This window comes from Fusarium coffeatum (assembly GCF_003316985.1).
Source record: "Fusarium coffeatum strain FIESC_28 chromosome Unknown BRIP53273_contig_153, whole genome shotgun sequence".
In the NCBI taxonomy this organism is placed as follows: Eukaryota; Fungi; Ascomycota; class Sordariomycetes; order Hypocreales; family Nectriaceae; genus Fusarium; species Fusarium coffeatum.
In genome coordinates, this window is record NW_022157946.1 from 80,225 (window position 1) to 99,711 (window position 19,487).

The 19,487-nt window shown below is 47.4% G+C and overlaps 4 protein-coding genes across 4 annotated transcripts; 2 read left to right on the top strand and 2 right to left on the bottom strand.

The window, feature by feature from the left end:
- Positions 1-5,035: 5,035 nt before the first annotated feature.
- On the top strand, positions 5,036-5,750 carry FIESC28_07102 (uncharacterized protein; the record flags this gene model as incomplete). Its single annotated transcript, XM_031161244.1, has 2 exons — positions 5,036-5,039; positions 5,119-5,750. The coding sequence occupies 2 exons, from the start codon at positions 5,036-5,038 to the stop codon at positions 5,748-5,750; spliced, it is 636 nt and encodes a 211-aa protein (XP_031014715.1).
- Positions 5,751-8,107: 2,357 nt separating this feature from the next.
- Positions 8,108-9,312, top strand: FIESC28_07103 (uncharacterized protein; the record flags this gene model as incomplete). The annotated part of the gene is made up of 4 exons (XM_031161245.1): positions 8,108-8,210; positions 8,267-8,364; positions 8,412-9,134; positions 9,184-9,312. The coding sequence occupies 4 exons, from the start codon at positions 8,108-8,110 to the stop codon at positions 9,310-9,312; spliced, it is 1,053 nt and encodes a 350-aa protein (XP_031014716.1).
- Positions 9,313-10,990: 1,678 nt separating this feature from the next.
- Positions 10,991-11,881, bottom strand: FIESC28_07104 (uncharacterized protein; the record flags this gene model as incomplete). Its single annotated transcript, XM_031161246.1, has 1 exon — positions 10,991-11,881. The coding sequence occupies one exon, from the start codon at positions 11,879-11,881 to the stop codon at positions 10,991-10,993; it is 891 nt and encodes a 296-aa protein (XP_031014717.1).
- A 5,628-nt stretch (positions 11,882-17,509) lies between these two features.
- On the bottom strand, positions 17,510-18,905 carry FIESC28_07105 (uncharacterized protein; the record flags this gene model as incomplete). The annotated part of the gene is made up of 3 exons (XM_031161247.1): positions 17,510-17,579; positions 17,633-18,719; positions 18,773-18,905. 3 exons carry the CDS (start codon positions 18,903-18,905, stop codon positions 17,510-17,512), a joined length of 1,290 nt encoding a protein of 429 aa, XP_031014718.1.
- Positions 18,906-19,487: the final 582 nt, after the last annotated feature.

Sequence of the window (19,487 nt, forward strand, 5' to 3'; positions counted from 1 at the left end):
AGGTAACAATAATCCCAGCATCCAGGTCAGCTTCCCGCACTAACGCCTACTAATTAGCAAACGAGGCTTCCGCCCTGCTTAGCCTGTCCACTGGAAAATCGTCAATCGCTCTCGACTAGAAGACGCCACTCAAGCGTCCACTTTACGATGCAAGTTCCTACAGTAACTTAACTCGACTTGACTCAGGGCCGGCCTGCCTTCCATGCAAGGTTGAAGGCGGGCGGCTGCTGCGGGGAATTGAATTTTAATTTTGCTATCGATTCATCGTCATGATCGTCATATCGTGACATTGAAAAAGGGTTCTCTAATATTGAAGACGATGTCAAACGAAACTACAACTCCAGAGAATCGTCGTTTCAAACAGAAACGGGCTTCAAAGGTCTAGAATTTTAACGGATGATTTCTCCCTTCCAAGACGCTTCACTACTCTGTAAGTAGTCATGGGTTCACTCTGCAACGCGACTGGAACGCAAAATGCCACGGGACCTACGGGACGTTGCGAGAGTTAACTTTGTTTGTCCCTGACTTTTGCCTGTGGACAAAGACTTTTTTTTTTTTAAACGTTTTATTTTAGTGCTGAAGCTTGGGTTCACGCGTGGGCTTTTAGTCAGGGGTAAAAAGAGGTGGTTTCTGGTCTTTGCTCAAGCCTCTACCTAAGGGATTGAGATCGGAGGGCACTATCTTGAAAGATCGTCCTCTTCGGCCAAAGCGCAATGTTGCAGTGCTGTTACCATGAGTTACCATGAAGCTGGATCATATTGAGATGAGACGACTCTGATTATCTCGATTATGTTTCAAGTGTTCCTGACTATTATCGTCCACACCATTGTCAAGATTCAACCTTTGTCCAAAATCTTTTAATTAATTGTCTAATTGTCTTGTTCGATTGAAAAGGCATTGTCAGTTTGCAACCGGCCAAGCCTCATGTGGGCTCCTCTTACACAATGGCAGGGATGGGATATGCCACCCTTGAAAGAGTCGAGGATCACCCTTCCAATCAGAGCCGCAATGGGCTTAATCCAGCACGGTCAAACAATCCACTGCAGGGATCAAGGGCGAAGGGTTGGTGAGTCTAACCGCTATAGACTGTCATGTAGCAGCCGAGAAGGGGTCAGATGGTTGGGGCTCTTGGGGCTTGGACAAAAACACACGAAACCTGGACAAAGCTAGAAAAAGAAAAGAAAAGATGGAAATTTAGATTTGTTGGACGGAATCAGAATGCAAAAGGATGGAATATCCACTTGTATCCGCAAGCAAGCTGTAGTCTGTCATTATCAATCATGGTCTTCCACGTTTCAGTACATAAGCAATCCTTTACTATCCGTATACATCTCGCTTACATTTTGAGGTCCCCGAAAGCAGAAGGTCAACTTTCGATATAGTCTTAATATGCAAGTGTGTCCTATATCAATGGCGTATCGAGCATTATGCAGGTACAATCTGGCCATCTCGAGTGGCCCGGACTCCGAAGATCCATTTCTCTATCCTTGTCAGTCGTCATCAATCAAATCAGCTTCTAACCGCCCAGACCCAGTTTATTCGAGAGATGGATGACATGACATGACACAGAAGGAGCTTCAGATGACAAGACTCCTTGTATATCGGCTCTGTTTTGGGGGTTTAAACGAGAAACACAAGGCGCTTCGGGCTAAGATGGTTTGTAACGCTATAGCAGCTGAGATATTCTTAGCAAAGACATTTCCTTGTGGTATGGCAATCAAGGTACGTAGTAGGAGCCCTGTATACTGTACACAAACACTGCAGTCATTTGATCTATCAAATGCAAGCCACGCTGGAAGCGTCACATCCGTGCCAAATGCCAAGCTGCATATGCAAGAGAAAGGGTAATTGCTCACACAAAACCGTCCTGACTCCCTTCCGTCCCTGTCTATCCATGAACTACAGCAACATTTACCAGATACAGACAGACATGCAGACACGGACAATAGGGGCCATGGCAACATCTTCAACGCATGCCATCCTCCTCTTCCTTGCAGCTCAAGACTGAGACACATCCGTCAGTGGCCGCTCAGAGCATGTCTCGCAGATTGTTCACAAATTCTTCCGTAGGGTTGGATTGTGAACTGCCACGGTAGGACGGCTCCATATTGAGGCTTGGGAACGGGAACGGGGATCTGTGTTCCTGGATCTTGTCATTGGTACATGTACGATCTTGGTCTCAAGGGCTGCGCTGCGAGATGTGCCAAGACAATGCTCCAAGTCGGCTTTTCGTCACGATAAAGGGATCCCGAGTATGGGAATTGCAGTCTTTTTTCAGCTCTGACTTTGAATTCCCGAGACCCACGTGGATACATAGCTGATAGCTTGAATGGTTTTTGTATAGCGGCTTCATTGTATTGATCTATAGTCTGAGTCTCAAGGGTGAGTTGTAGTCAGACAAGACCCAATCTCTGCTATTATGAGAGGAAAAGAACACAATGGCCAAATATCGGCTACAAGTCAATGTTTGAATATCGAGCAATTAAATCAAACCTCTTAATCTTCAGATAGGCCAACTCTCATATCATACTCGTAAAGCGGTGTGATGCTCATATGTGACAGTAACAACAGCCATTCAGAGCCGTGTTTGTCCATGGATTAAACTACAACACCCATGTCAACCAACGCGTGCCGAAAAGACTCCTGTAATTATGCATATTCTCCCGCCATCATGAAGACTCAAGACTGTCCACTGTGTCATGATATCTACTGCAACCTTGCGCTGTTACATGCGGTTGATTTCGATCAGCGCGACTCCGCCCGCAAAAATGCAAGAAATATTCTCCACGTTTCTTCTTCTTTTCTAGCGCGGTAGCAGTCATTAAATTTTAATCATTCGCGTAATTAAGTCAACAAACGTGCTCTTCGTTTGGTCCCTTGATTCGGGCTGTTGTGAAGAACCCTTATTTTTTTCCCCTCCCAGCGCGGCGGGCCTACCCGTTACAGGGTAAGGTCGCGGCTGTGGACGGACGGTAACCGCATCGCGGTGCAAACTCCGTGGGTGCTTTGATAGCATCGTAATGTGGGCAAAAGATGCTTGTTCTGTCTGATATGAGAATGCAGGTCTGGATCAATGTGTTGTTGACGATCTCTGCGCGACTAGGTCGATGTATTCTCTTGTCAAGTGTTTCACTATCTCAGGTGTCTGAATCTCCCACTAATCCGAAGGCTGGTCTACTCGATGACATCCATACTTATCCCACTATCGATTTAGGGTATTCTGCAATAATCGTACGATAATTCTGGTCTTCGGTTTGGGATAGGTATCAACTATTCTTTTGATACAACCGGCTTTCTCACATTCCCTACTATCATGGGAAATCATTGCCTATGATGTTGTTATAGTCAGAGATAGTTTGCCTTCACAATGCCTTCACCCGATCTATGACAGTTAAACCATCAACCTGAGTCGGATGGATCACGGATGTTGATGCGGTTATTTTGAGAAGTTGGTCGTCTGACTGTCACTGAAACACGCGACGATGGTCCATCCGGTGTACGATCATCGTTCAACTTGCGACTCACTCGACATCATCGCTGGTCAACATTTGACACTATTTTCGGCGAGAGGCCTATCCAACTCGCGATACGGATACTATATGGTGTTTTAGGACATTCACCGCAACTATTATTGATATAGAACAACCTGAAGCAGGCTCCATGAAACCCGAGTTGACCACCAGATGCCATAGCTTCTACGAATCTGAATCTGCCAGTGACAGTGCCCTCACTTCATGCTTCACAACTTCGCCTCCAGATTCTATTTGTCCTCCAAGTTAAACTTAGTATTAGCCATCCTCAACATCGTATTCCATCGGATTTGTAACCCCCGGTGGACGGAGGGTCTTATCACCCCTGAACACTTGCTGGCGTTCAGGGGTCTATAGAGCTAAAGCCGGTTTCAGGAGACGGTGGAAGTGGTGATCGCCATGACAAGCTGCTAAGTAAGATTGTGATAATTCATGACTAGGAAGCCGAGGCCTGGACTGAACCCTTGAACCAAAAAGTTCCTCCGGGCCGTGAAACGGGATTGTTGAGAATGAGAGTCGGCGTCGGGGCGGAAGAGGGACCCACTAAACCCGAGTCTCGGGGCTCCGTTCGGATGAACGGCTTCGGCCGCTCCCGGGGCCTTTGGCCTTGGAATATTCCACTGGGGCATCATTGGTTGAATGTCGTATTGTATTTTCAAGGTTAGGCTCTCGATACCGTATTCATGATCAAGTTCCAATACCACCTCGCTTAAGCCAGTCCACAGCCTTGAATAAAATTTTATTTGTTTTTCAAGTCAAGAATGACACAACGTTACAGTCTTATTCGACCAAGGTTCTACAGCGTTTTCTCCCAACGGTCAATCCAGCCTAACAAGACAAGCTCAGCCCTGCATCGCTTGTGTTTTTGAACTTCTTTCTTTCTTTTTCTTTCCCAGGGTCCAGGGGTCTAGAACACTGTTAGTGTATCCTCTAAGCCCCTGCCTAAAAAGCTGGTTTCTTGTGGTTACTGGTTCTGGTTGTTGGAAGGCGGGGGCTGACGTGCATGAGGGTTGCGCATGTGCGACGTCATGATCCTGTGACCAGGCCGTAACTGCCAAAGTTGAAAGCGTCCAGTCCCTCTTTCCAAGGTAGAAATAAATTGTTAGTGGCTTTGAACTTGGCTGATGGCTTAGACTTTGGGTTTATTGGTGGTTATTGGTTGGGTCAAGTTGGGTTAGAACAAACCATGGAAGCTTAATACCTCTTCCTCTCTTTGTCTTTCCTCGATCAATCACCTGTTGCAGCCTAATCACTCTCATTTCACTTTATACATAAGATCGCCGTTCCCGTTCAAACCGCCCGTTAACTGTCATCCATCCATCCATCCTCAAAAGTGAATCCCACTTAACTTTACCCATCGTGATCTGCTCTGAGCAATCACCCCCACTCTGATCAACATCGAGTTGTTCCCCATCAATCGCTGTTGGGTTTCTTTGTCCGTCGCATTCGCATTGCGGGTAACTGCATCTCATTCCATCTATCCCATCGCTCTATCAACCGCCAAAATGGGTATGTTATGTCTCTTGCGCTGCACCTTGCCGTGTATCCCGGGTCGCAAAGTCAACCGTCACTGACGTCATCGCAATAGTCACCAAACCCTACGAGAAGAAGCGACTCTACATTCAGCACCCAGAGGAGGATTATGCCGTTGTCAGTCATCGCACAACGCGCATTGTTCCACCTCCGCGAAGAACACCTTCACCTCCTCCTCCGCCGCCTGTTGTTATCAGGCCTCCGCTGCCACCACCACCTCCTCCACAGTTTTGCCCGCCTCCGCCTCCGCCCGTTTTCGAGCCACCACCACCAACACCTTGTCCTCCTCCTCCACCTCCGGTTGAGAAGCCCAAGCCCAAGCCGCCACCACCTCCGCCCGTTGTTGAGCCACCAAGACCTTGCTCTCCGCCTCCCGAGGAGCCTATCGAGGTCATCGCTGTCGATGTTGAACCGCATCACAAGAAAAAGAAGAAGCCCAAGTCTCGCTCTCGAAGCAGCCACAGCCACCGTTCTTCGTACGATCACGACAGGGAGCGTGTGATTGAGCGTGAGAGATTTGTGCCAGTTCCGGTGCCCGTTCAAGTTGAGCCTCGCTACGAGACTTTCCGTTACGTCGAAGGAACTCGACGCCAGCAGTATTCACCTCCATCACCACCTAGACGGATGATCGAGGATGAGCATATGCGACTCCGAATCACGGATCGTGAGCGCGAGTACTATCGATGATAGTGAGCGACTTGGATAAGCGGAAACGGTTTGATGAATTTGTATTATGATTAATGACTTGATTTCACTTCACGGCTGAATCTAGGGTATGAGAAAGAGTGTTATTTGAGGAGTTAGGGAAGATTGAATGTTCTTGTCTTAGATTATCTTGATGGTATATTGTCAAATTCATGAATAAATGATGTATTCAAGGTGTATCAGGCCATCGTCACAGTATCAAGAATTGACTGCCGAGAGGATGGGATAAAATAATTTAGCTTATCTTTTAAAAGTTTAGAGAAGCACTTAGGCTACTTTATTTTATTATCCTAAGCCTTAGACCAGAGGACAAGAATGAGACTTTAATTAGGCATGTTTTTTTTATTGTTTAATTTTTTTATACCGTAATAGCTGCCTTTATCGATTCTATATGTGGTTTCGGTTTACATGCTTTTGACTCTAACGCCTTTTCTCCCCCCTCACTCCTGTCATCTTTTCCTACACCATTTTCAATTTGCAGTTTTCTCTCTATACTAGGAGTAGATATTCGCGATTCAGACGGCTTAAACAGGGCCTTGGGCTGAGGCTTAGTGTTGGATCCAACCTTGGATTGGAGGGCAGTGTTCCCGTAGGTGTCAAGTATGCATCCTGCGCTTCATTTGCATCCTTAGTTGTGCGAATGAGGCTAGATTTGCTTTTATATAGACGAGAAGTTGTCTTCTGGCCGCCTTCCTTAGAACCTTTCGGTGGGAATAGGGGCACCATGTGGACGACTCGGCGATACCGTCCCCAAACCGCCCAACATTCGCGGGCCTTATCACGGGCCTAGCTAGTAATTGTTAGATAGTATGAAGTGAGCGCAAAGTTAAAAGCAACTTACCCACCGATCGAGCGAGGACAATAGTGCATGATAGAAGGGCCAAAGAACGAAGGGATGGGAGTGCGTATATTTATACTAAGTCCAAAGAACAACGAGACTGCAATGTTCATTTGGTAGTTGAAGAAGAAAATAATTCCTCATGTTATATAGCTGACGCCCGGTATCGTTGACGGATGAAGAAGATATAAGCGCAAATATAGACAAACTTTCTGAGTAGATGCATCGGAGAAACCGAGGGCAATGGACACAGGCTTAAAGAATGACGAGGCGGCCAGGGTCAATGAAGGACCGCAACCTCTAAATACATCCATATATACACATATATACATGTAGTAAAGTACAAGGAGAGGGAAAGGAAACTAAGTCATGTATTCGGTCGGATCAAGGACCAGATCGGGGGGATATGAGCGGTTCATATAGAAAAACCTGAGGTGATTATAATCATATGTTACATTATCATTCATGAGTCTAGGCTGCGATGATCTGCTCGCTGAGCCAGGTACCACTTGAAAATAAACTGTTACAACAATCGAATTGCTTTGACCATGGCCAGCATTTGTCACTATTCGTTGAGAAGCAACCAGATCATTGAAAAACATGACGACCGATAAACTAGATTACCTTGTTACCTGACTATCAGGAGACAAACCCTGTTAAGTTTGGGCAATCCAATTCAAGAGGAAACCCCCAATATGTTGACATCTTTTTTAGACGATCTGAGCTCAGAAGTGGTACAGTAAACCAATCCTTAGTCTCGGTATTTCATAGTTATATACCTTCTTAGACCTAGTATATAGAGCTGAGTAAGTTATTTGTGTTCTAAAGTGTTGATCGGCATATGATTGTCCGGTCCGTTTGAGAGTAAAGCAGTTGTCTAAGTAAACGTTTGGATGGAATTGGCAATTCCACAGAAAGACAACACAATCGAGCATGGATCTCACTTCATCGAATTGTCCTAGTCTCCTTCCAAGTGTCTGAGAATGAGGATACATGCTAGCCATATCCAAGTCCCAATATAATTGTGGTTTTATAAAAGCAAATTGATTGCATGACGATATTCAATTGCATTCTTGTTGTCAATCTTGAGATAATTCAATTGCTTAGCAACTGAGTCTCATCGACAATTAGCAATCCTAAAAAAAAGTTCTTAAACTCATTCTGGTTTGATTCTGTTATTTGTTGCTACCATTGTGTTGGTCGTACAGCATAAGAGGCTCATAGGTAGTCAAAGACGTTGAGGTCAAAAGCTCTCTCATCATAAAGTGACATCATAACTGGTAACGCCGCGGAGGCAATACCTCATCGATTTGTTTGCATCGATCGATTGATCTGAATCCAGTTTTATCAGGTTCAAAACTTCTCATACAATCAATCTTTTGAGCTTCATTCTCCTCATACTTTATTGTTTCTTCAACTCTGCTACTCAAAACCCCCAGTCAACTCGACAACCCCGCAACGTCACAGCTTCGACTTCACCTCACATCACATCATTCCTGCAATGTCGGCTCAGGATTCAGGCCCCAAAATGTCTGCTGCTACAAAAGATGTTATTTCAAAGGTTCAGCGAATGATTCCTCCCATGCTGGAGAAGTTTCACAAGGGTTTGTAACCAAAGAGCAATCATTGTGGACAATCAATGAAACTGACGCGATAACAGGCCAGCTTGGAAGAGTCGCCGTCATCGGTGGAAGCGAGAACTACACAGGCGCGCCATACTTCTCAGCCATGGCAAGTGCCAGACTGGGAGCTGATTTGGTATGAATCTCTGTATTTGAATTATGAATATTGTCTAACTCTATTAGTCCCATGTCATTTGCACGCCTGCCGCTGCGACCGTCATCAAGTCATACTCACCAAACCTCATGGTTCACCCTCTGATGCGCCAGAGCGAAAACGCCAAGAAGGAAGATGAGCCTGCCGCTTGGAACGCATCCAAGGAACACGAGTCCAACGCTGAGCACATCGCTTCTCAGATCAAGGACCTACTTCCTCGACTCCATGTCCTCGTCATCGGACCTGGTCTGGGCCGTGACCCACTGATGCATCAAACCGTCGCATTGGTCATCAAGGCTGCTCGCGACCAAGGTCTTCCTATTGTTCTGGACGCCGATGCGCTGGCGATCGTTCATAAGCAACCCGAACTCGTCAGCGGTTACAACGGTATTGTGCTAACACCCAACGTCGTCGAGTTCGGCAAGCTGTGTGAGGCTCTCAAGGTCAAGGTCGACGATAATGCCCCTGAGACTGCCCGCGTTGAGGCTCTGGCCAAGACTCTCAAGGGTGTTACGGTCGTTCAGAAGGGTGCAAAGGACTACATCTCCAATGGCGAGACAACATTGACGGTCGACCTTGAGGGTGGTAAGAAGCGAAGTGGTGGACAGGGAGATACTCTGACTGGATCCATCGCTACATTCCTTGGATGGAGAAATGCCTACATGGAGCGTCTTTGGGATGTTGGCAAGAACCCAATTGACGAGCATGAGCTGGTTGGATTGGCAGCGTTCGGTGGCTCTGCTATTACAAGAGTGAGTACCCCTTCATTATTCAAGGGTGCGATTCTAACACGGCTTATAGGAGTGCTCTCGACTAGCCTTTGCCAAGAAGGGCCGCAGTCTGCAGGCGAGTGACTTGACTGACGAGGTACACATTTCATTCCTCAACATCTTTGGCGAGGATAAGGAGGTAGATGATTCCAAGTTGTAAAGAAAGCCTAGCGTTCATCGAGTATATAGATAATATGACACGTAAGATATGATGACCATTCAAATCATTGTATAAATCAAGCCTAAAAAGAGGGTTTCCTTCAGCAGAATCTAAGTCAATTTCCATTATACTGCATTTATGATAAGAACGAAACTTTGAATGTGTTTTCTTCTCTTATCCTTCTCTCGTCTTTCCATCACCATTTCCCCATTAGAATCCATAGTCCTCCATATGATCATTCACGCATATACGGGACCTGGGCCACCGAAAGCAGAAGAATTATGCTTCAAGGTTTATGATACTAAAAACAATTATCCCTAAGGCGCCTAAATCATTTCGTCTCTTAGGCTTTTAGTGGCTAATTCTTCAAATGCTGATCAGACCACTATTCTACTCATCCAGTGTCCTATGTCCTATCAAGCTTATTCCCATCCCTAACTATTGGCCAGACCAAGTGCCGTTGAATCTACTCATTTTCCCGAATCTACATATAAGCCGTGGTCCACATGCATGGGCAAGGGGGAATGTTACTGTAAAAGTCAAAGGTTTCATCTGCATCTGGCAATCATCTCCCGGAATACACCCTCCGTCCTGCGGCATGCAAGTCACTCACAGCTGCATGGCTAGAAGTACCCGCTGATACGCATTGCACGACTGCAAGCCTTGCATACCAGCGGAGACATGAGTCGTGAACTTGTGAAAAAATACAACAAAATGAGACGATATTCGTATGCATTGTTACGCGCCGAGTTCGGGAAAGCAAGACGGAATCCCAGGAACGTACGATCAACGCGCCATGTTTCTTGAGGGGTTGAAGTAATGTAACCCCTTCAAAGTGTTGCTTTATTTTGGGTATACTATCCTGTAACTTATACAGAATCTCTGAACAGGCAATTTGGCATCTCCTTCACAACACTGACCAACCAAAACAAACTTCCATGGTAGCAAAGACCAGTTCCCATTCATTCTAGTTGCGGCCTACTTCATCCTTCGGCACTGAATACCCTCATGGCTCTGAGCCCTCTTCCGACCCCATCATCCCATGTTCGGGATTGGGCCCAAAAGTTTGTAGCTATCACCGTCATAGTGTCCCAATACCCGACGTTCCATAGCCTCTGAAGCAACTTTGGCCATCTTGCCACTTTGTACAACACCTCCGCCTGTTTGCCAGTTGTTACACATGCATGGCATCATTGTGCTCATACACGGAACCCAAAACGCCATCATCTTCACAAAGTCCAAAAACTCCCCATGCTCGCTATTGTTGTGATTTATCTTAATTCGAAGTATCCTCTTCCACCGAACTTTCAACGTCTTGTATCATATCAACCTTAACCACTCCCTTTGCGCCTTGAGTGAATTCGATGCAGCGTGCATGTTTTGTGTTCGGTTTCGCATTTGCCTAGTACAACAGCTCAAAAAAGACTTGCTTGCAAAACACATAAAAAGCATAAAATTCCAGCCATGTGTTTAGCGAGAGATCTCCTTCAAGGGAAATTGGCTGGAAATGGTAACCATATCAGGAACAACATTGCGTAGTGCATCCGACGGGTGAAAGGGATCAGACGGCTATTAAGATCGTCGGACAGTTGCGGTAAGGTGGGCGGGTCGTCATTGTTGGTATCATCATTATCATCGTCATCATATCCGGGTGGAATGGCGTGAGGCAAGAACGCACTCAGTCCATGTAGAAATCACCCTTGAGAATTCTCTCCTGGAAAGCATCAGGCTTGGGCCGCTCAGGCTGCTTGGGCTGCTGCTGCTTGACGGAAGAAGCTTGAACAGGGGGCTGAGGCATCTCGGAAACGGACTTTGCCCGATCGTGAATAGAACCTCGTGGCGGAGAGGAGGAGGCGAGCGAGAAGGAAGCGCGAGGAGCACCTACGACGGAGCTCTCGGCACGAGACCTAAGCTGCTCGGACCAGTTGAAACCTTGCTGGTCTGGGCGCAGAACATAATTGTCAGATGGGGCTCTTGTATGTTTGGTGTTGCTTGCCTGTGAAACAGAAGAAGCGAGGCTTGGGCGACGTCCAGCAGACAAAGCTGCCGCGAGGCTTGACCCTTGACCAGGGGAGCCCACGAGCGACGCCTTCCGCCCACCTGGGACGGGGCGCCCATTCTGAGAAGCTGGAGGAGAGGATGGGCTATTACCATTTCCAGGGCTGCCGTTGGGACGCATGTTGCGCATATTGGCAGTACCAAAGCTCATTCGTCGGACAAATGGTGTAGTGGGTGCAGTCTTGGAGTACATGTCGTCATCCTCGATAGCACTCTCGTCAATGGAGTCGGAATTGTTGGAGTTGGTGGACATGCTTCCTCGACGAATGAAGGAAGATGTATTTGTGGGCGAGGTGCCCGAGAGGCCAAGAGTGGTCACAGAAAGGCGTCGGCGGCCAGTGTCGACCGGACCAGAAGACTGTCCAGGGAAGCCATTGCCGTTGGGAATCGAGTTGCCTCTCTGGAAAAGATTGGTCAGAGCGGCCTGAGTGATGGATCCCCGTCTGTTGCGTGTATACATTTCGCCGTTGTTGTTACCGTTGGGAGGAGCGGGAGCAGTGTCTGCGGACATGATGGGCAACTAATTAACGACTTTCGTCGTTGGTAGTTATAGTTTTGGTAACGGTGAAGAATGGGGAGATATGCGTAGCAGTGGCGCCAGAGTGGTTCGACGATGGCACAAACAGCGTTACACGTAAAGCCGGTAGTGGGATGATGGTGTTTTAGAGAATTTGTGGACTGCTAATGCCTTGTAAAGTTAAAAACAAAGAAGAGATGAGGGAATGAGTAAAGAGGAAGAAAGGAGAAGAAGAGAAGAAAGAGTTTAGAAAGGCGAGATGGAAACGGGGGGATCGAGGGGTTGATAAAGACGAACGGACAGTGCAGTCTGTGAGCGATGAACGAAGACGAATTGGGGGTTGATCAACTCTAAAACAATGGGAGTACGGTAGAAGCAGAGACAGGCTAACAGTGGAGGCCAGGTGGTGATGAGAGATCGCCGTTGCCGGTTTAGGTAAGAGGCGTTCTTCTAGGCCAACGTTAGAGGGGGCGGCGACATGAAAGATGAGCGAGACCGGCGGAAGAATAGTGAAATGAAATGGATAAGATGAGATTGAGAATAGAGGATGGCAACCTAACACAGGAGCCTCTACAACAAGGAATTGACCAGGGTCGAATCTACAGTACAGCTTGTCTTATTCGCAGCAAGTAAGTTCAAAGTTGGGGGAGCATTCGAAATGGGTCTTCCTCCCCTCAAGCTGACGCCGGTACATGCAAGCGCGGCTAGCTTTGAGATTGTTTGATTCTCTGAGAACGGGCGGGTGAGACCTTCCTTCCTTCCCAGATGGAGGGGAAGGGCAGATTGCGTCCGGGGCCCGAGTGACGTAGTGGCTCCCGAGTGGAGACTCCCCCCCGAAATCGGGCCCATGGTTGGTCAACTCATCCAATCGAGGAGGGTTGGGGGACCTGGGGTCGCTAGGTTGCTACTGCATCCACACTGCACAGTAATGCCACAGGGTCCATTGTGGAGGGTCTGAGTTGAACTGAATCAAATCGAATCCTTCTCTATGTCTGGGGTTGAACCCTTGTCTCTCATCTCGTTTCTGTCTGCTCATCTCGAATTTTGAGGCTAACAGCCACTATGCATCTTGGCTTATCGAGCATATGTTGGTGTTGATATCCAAATATTGTTGAGTCTATGTACCATCGGGGCCCGTCAACTCGACTCGAGTTCCCGACTCGGACCCCTTGTTTGTGTAATGCTCAACTGAGAAGGCTGTGTGAGAATCCGCAACTCCTTGCCTATCGCTATCGACACACGCTCCGAGACTCCGTGACAAAGATTGACAGATCTGACGTGGACAAGCAGGTGAATGTCGTAAATGCTAACCCACACAATGCAAAAACGGCGATCTGTCTTTCCATCATGTTTCGTTGAGGGAGGGTAAATACGTTGAGTGAACATTGATTCTGGTATGAGACAAAGACTCACCAAAGTCTACATAGGTACTTCTTTCCTTTTCTCATGTAATCATTCCTTCCATGATGCTGTTGCATGGTCATCTCGGAAGGTCCCATGGACCAGAGCTCGACCAATGTTGATAGGAAAGTACCGTACCAAAGCGGTAACGAAGAGGAAGATGGGAAGGAATGGCTCTGTAGCGTTGACGGAATGCCACTGCCTAGCTCTACAACCCAAAATAGCACTGGCTGGTGCCTTCCTCGTGCTTATCAAACATTTCAATATTCCACATCTCTGTCTTTCACGTGTAATTCCACCGCATCAACCACGATGACTATTCTCCTCGTCAAAGCTACTATTGCCCTTGACAAGCTGTCAGAGAATTGAAGGCGGTTTACACGTCAGCTACCAGCGACTGACCACTCCCTATGACTGTGGTCCGACAACCCAGCAACGAAACCATGGGGAGATCGAATTCAGGGTGCAATACGAACGAACCGCCACTTTGAACTTTCAGCGTCGTGCTGCACGGGCTGTTGCTCCTACAGCGGCTAAGGGCACGGTGGACCTCGATGGTCCCTGCCTAGGGCTCTGTGCTCAATGTCTAGATTCCTCCCCGGCATCTGCGGCTTCAAGCATGGGCTTGTCTGAGCGGTGCCTTTACTAGCGCTGTCTGGCCGACTGCGGAGAAAACGGGTCTGCAAAGGGACCGCCCCGAGAAGCCAATCCTAGAGCGGAAAAGGCGCCTCATAGGGCACCCTGCAGTATCCACAGCGTAAACGATCCATTACCACCTGGCATCGACGTCACCCCCAAATGACGGTTTGCTTTTTTTGCGGGGTAATTCGAGTTGAGACGCCAATTCAGCCATCTTTCAAAGACAAACTCACAAGCAATTTTATCCTGGGGGCTGAGGCTTTGCCGCCCAGGTACAGTTTCTCAGTCAACGAGATGCAGCAAATGTTGAACAGGCATGGGAAACATCCTCAACCTTAATCTTCTCGTGTTTGAGGATACACCGATAGACGGCCGAGTAGCCAATTACTATCCTACGATTGATCTCCCCACTAGCTAGCCACCAGCTAGTTACATATGCAATTTTGGTCATGATTGAAGATAAGACTCGAGAGTGAAAGATGGCCGAAGATACTCAGACGAAACCCTCGAGACAGTGCAACTCTTGGGAGCAGGCAGAGTCACCTTCGTCAGATGAGCAAGTGCTGATCTAGCACGTAAACGTCTTCAACAATGGTGGGAATGAGATCGAAGACCATGATGATACGCGACGTAACTCAAACACAGAAACGAAACACCATAATCGGCATTCACCTTAGCTCAGCTTTTGAGGGTGGAGAAATCCCCCCATCTCCTGTGCGATTTGGGTTCGTTATTAGTTGACACCTCGACTGTTGTATCTCCATCCAATCCTTCCCAAGCCATTGGCAGCGAAGCACACCTCGCTTCCCTTGACATGACTCTCTTCAAACCTTGAATCGCGCACGGCCTGGCGTCTGGCTCATTCTTAGCGCCTAGCATTTCAGATCAAGTGACGGTTGTGATGCTAAGATAATGGTGGTATGTAACCTCGAACAACGAAGACATGATCAGCACCTCTCGGGAGATTTGACACGATGATACGGTGCGCGGCAGAGTCGTCATCATATCACCATGTCGTTCATTTCCCGGCATTGGTAATGCTGCTGGCAATGCTTGCTGCAACCTTTCCATTTCGTTTGGCATTTGGGCTGGGGATTTGTAACAGCCACAGTTTAAGGTATGTTGATGAATATCTCCATCCTTTGTTGCATGCTTGGTCCTGTTCCGGCACCTCTCGATATCCGTTATACATGATGACTGACACTTTTGCAGTTTACCTTTCTCATGTTCTGTTTTACCTTCAGCTGTATGACTGGCCACAACCTGGTGTGTCGCAGTTAACAGCAACAATAACAAGCCCACCTCGTGCTATAAATTGTTAGCCTCTGAGATTCCACAAATGCCACGTTATTCGGGAGGACTGAACTCAGAGTACGCACAGTTAAAAACCCATGCCCCAAACTGAGAAAGCCAAGCAAAGAGGCCCTGGTCTAAATCTCCTAAACTATCTCCTCAGCAGCCAATCATGAACTGGGATTCTTACCCCGCGTCTGTACACATGCTCCCGCGACCGGTTCACGGCATCCTCGGCCGCTGAGATGCATTGGTGCCCTTGGCTTGACCTCGACAACCTGTCTTGGACTGTTTTGGGCAGGTTTTCCTAACCCTCGACACCCTCTTCAACTCGTAATGTGTTGTTGATGCGACTCACCCAATCCTCCCTGACATGGTTTTGTTGATCAATGACTACCGACTGAGTTCGGTGGTTCTTAGCAGGATCTCCGTGGACCACAATGCTTGTTTGTCCTAGCATCTGGGCTACAGCGATTTCCTTGACAGTATTCTTATCTCTGCACATACGGACATTTTTCACAATCAGTCTTGATAGCTTCTGTCAATCTTAGCTAACCACACCACCAAGAGATTCGCGAGCTTGGTAGCGGCAATGACTTGCCTATCAAATTTGATTGCCAAGGTAAGTGCCAGAAAAGACAGACAGGATGGATGGATGTTATCCACAATGCTGCATCTTACAGCCCATTAGACGAAGGGTGAATTCGCATGCTGCACGGTGATAGACTTATCTAAATGGTACTGTATGTTCCTGGTGGTGGGGGACAGCGTCGTCAACATCAAGCCCACCCATGTTCTGAACGGTCTGGACCTCGTTGAAGCATGTCGATCTGATTCAAGTCATCCAATGGTGACTGTTCTACATAAACACAGCTAAAGTAAGGTTATGTTTGTTTGTTGGTGGTTGGAATTTGGCTGGCTCCTGTCATTGCCCATTTCTTGCCTCCCTCCATTCCTTTTCCTCCCCTTCTTTTCTCTTCTCTTCCCTTTCTCTTCAGCTCCTTCTTCATCTGTTTTCTCTTTTCCTACGGCGCGGCTTGACTGTCTTCTTCAGCTTTGTCTTTCCTTTACTACTTCTCATTTGTGATATGTCTTCCTCTTCTGTTCTTTAGTGATACTCACCGCTTTTGTTCCCAAAATGGCGTGCATGTTCTTCCCCACGTCGCGTGGGTTGTCTGCTCCTATCTTGACCTGACCTTGCACTTGAACCATCCATCGGTTGCCTCCTACCTGCATGAAGTATCAACAAGACTTGTACCGGACAGCCGGCCCGCTATCCTTCGCGCAGCTACCTCCTGTTTTCGCTCTTTAACAACGTTCTCAACGCCATTTTGCCCTCAACCGCCTTTCCTTCACCTAACCGAGTTCGCCTTATCTTCGACAGACTTTCAGCGTTCTAACTATCCATTGATCTGACAACTTGCAACAAAACAACCGCCTTGACCTGAGCCCACATGTAAGTGACTGCTGCTAACATGCGCAGATCCCCCCGTTCAATTCGCCCAAAAAGTAGCCCTAGATCAACCCACTCGATCGGGCATCAAGATCGCACCAACAGTCCCCACGCGCAAGGCCTCGCCATACTTGGCTGCGCTAGCAAGTTGTACTCTTGAACAAGTACACCACCGGCCAGACTGGTAGGACAGAAGTGTAGCTGCTAGAGTGATAGCACTCACAAATCGTAGGTCACTTCCGAACAAGCGCCGCATAGCAACATGACCGACATGTGCTAAGAAAGGACGCCGAAGGGATGAGTAGTTGGACTGGGCGTGACGTGATATGGGAGGCTTAATCTTGTAATTAAAGAAAGTCCTCTTGATCCCTCATAGAAGCGAATCTTGTGTGGTCATCAAGACTCTAGGATAAGCAATGAGACTGATCTTTCCAACAATTGCACCTTGATTGAACCATCATAAACTATCCCCTAGTCATCCAATCTGAAGAGAAGAATACTGACTCGTGTGCAATGCCATTCCAAGTCTGTAAACTCTAGCCCGCTTCATCAACAAGATCATAAGAGACAAAAGAATTTAGAGGATACTTTGTGCGAGTTTAGGCTAAGCCTTAGGTCATGTTCAAGATGGAACATGGCATTACTTGTGACTTCTGTAATACTCATCAACGGGTGTCCCAGTATGACCCTTCTCATACAGGAAAGACTCCATACTGCAGCAATGTAAATACATTATAATCCCATGTTTGTCTTACATAGCATCCCCTTTTCGCTTCCCACACAACCCACACACCCCGCAATCGCTGGCGTTGCGGTACTGCGTGGTCTGACAGGCGTCACTCGAACACTGCCACGAACCAGGAGCTGAGGAATCCAGCACATTGGCGCACATCGCGCATGTAAGAACTAGGCTAGGGTTGACGTACGAACACATTGAGCACGTCCCAGTGGGAACTGACTGGTCATTCACGGAATCCAATTCTGTTGCTGTTGTTGAAGATTCCATTTGCGGTTCTTTTGTAGCGTTTGTAGCGTCTTTGATGTTGGTAGACCTTGGTGTGATTGTTATTTTAGGTCGTTCAGGCTCTTTGGATGACTCTGATTTGATCTTCGTGACGGATATTGCTGGTTGTGATTGCTTCTTTTGGGCTTGAGGGTTTGGCCTTTGCAGTACTTCCGATATCTCCGGTTCGGGTGATTCTCTTTTGATACCTCTGATCATCCTCTGAAGCTCCTGAGTCTCATCTCTGGCTCCGGGATCATCGGTGTCCTCATCTTCACAAACCCGTACCATTCCACGACCCTTTCCGTCTAGTAGTTTCTTTCCATCAACATCAATGGCATCTTTCGAATCCTCTCCTGGCTCATCTTCAAAGTCGCTATCGCTGCCAAATTCCGTCTCGTCGTCATACTTAATGGGGTCTGGTTCTTCTTTTTGCTTTTCGAAGCGAGCAAGGGCTGCAGCTGCTCGGAGCTCACGTCCTCTCATGCTTCCAGCAACTCGAGGTTTCGCTTGAATCTTTTTCCCGCTTTCCAACTTGACCTTTTCCACTTCATCCGCGCCAAGGGCAACTCCATTTGCGCCAAACTTCTTCAAAATCCTCCTTTCCTTTCTCTCTTGATAAGACAACTGAGGTTTGACCTTTCTTTTGCGCCGTGATCTGTATGTACCTCCACAGAGATGCTCAGGCAGAACCTCATCAGCGAGAACAGTGTTCTTCTCCCACTCGCCAGTAGAAAGATTAGCCCCTCTTCCCCAGAGGCCATCCCCAGTGTACTTTTTAGACCAAAGCTCGTGCATTTGAGATGCGTATGAGTTTCGTACAGCCCAGAATGCGCGTGAATGGTTCATCTGCTTGCAGTGCGCTAGCTCATGCATCATGACCATCTGAACATAGTTGAATGGAAGCCAACGGCCAGTGCTTGGCGATTTGAGAACAAGCTGGACGACTTCTCCTGCATTGAAGTTGCGTCCGACGAATTCACGATTTGGTTCGTATTCTTCAAGAGAAGTGACGTAGAGATGGTGTTCTTTCATAATGGGGCCTAACATGACCAAACTTAGTGGCGATCCGGATTTTGAGCGAGAGAAAACTCACGACATTGTGCAGCTATTCTTTCGAGAAAATCCTGGGCAATCTTCTTATCAGGACCTTCTAAAGGCTTGATAAAGACAATATTGGGATTTGGTTGCGTCTTCCTTTCGTTTAATCGTTGCCATCCGGCGACCATTTTGTCTCAGATTGCCAGGTACTGAATGTGACTGATGCAGGAAATCTACGAGATTTGGAGGTTTAATGTGCCCATAAATGGAAGAAGTCGTGTAAGAAGACAATGAATGAATGACGCAGAGTTACAAGGAGTCCCTAGGGTGGAGTTGAACAGGGGACGTGGTGTTCCTGGTAGACGCGTAAAGTGGAAAAATGGAATCGCGAAGTCATGTGATCGGCTTAATCATTAACTGCGAGGGAAAGAGCAATAGAAAAGTATTACTGCTTCAACCAGGCAGGCAGGTAACCGAAGAACTGTCCTCTATAATTTGAGCTGCTAAAAATAAAGTAGTTTAAGTGTTGCTCTAGACAGGAACCGAATTATTTCATTTCTTGAACTTTTGGGGATCAATTGTTCTGACAACCCCATGCTAGGCATCATGATAATTTTGGCCTCTCCCACCGAGGAATATATTCACTATTTACTCTCTAGCCTTTCACATACGACCAAAGCTCGTAGAGAATACGGGGTCCCGTCCGCTCCCCCATCGTCAAGCTGCGAAGCGCTGGATTAGTAGTTGGGTCGGTGACGACCAGCGAATCC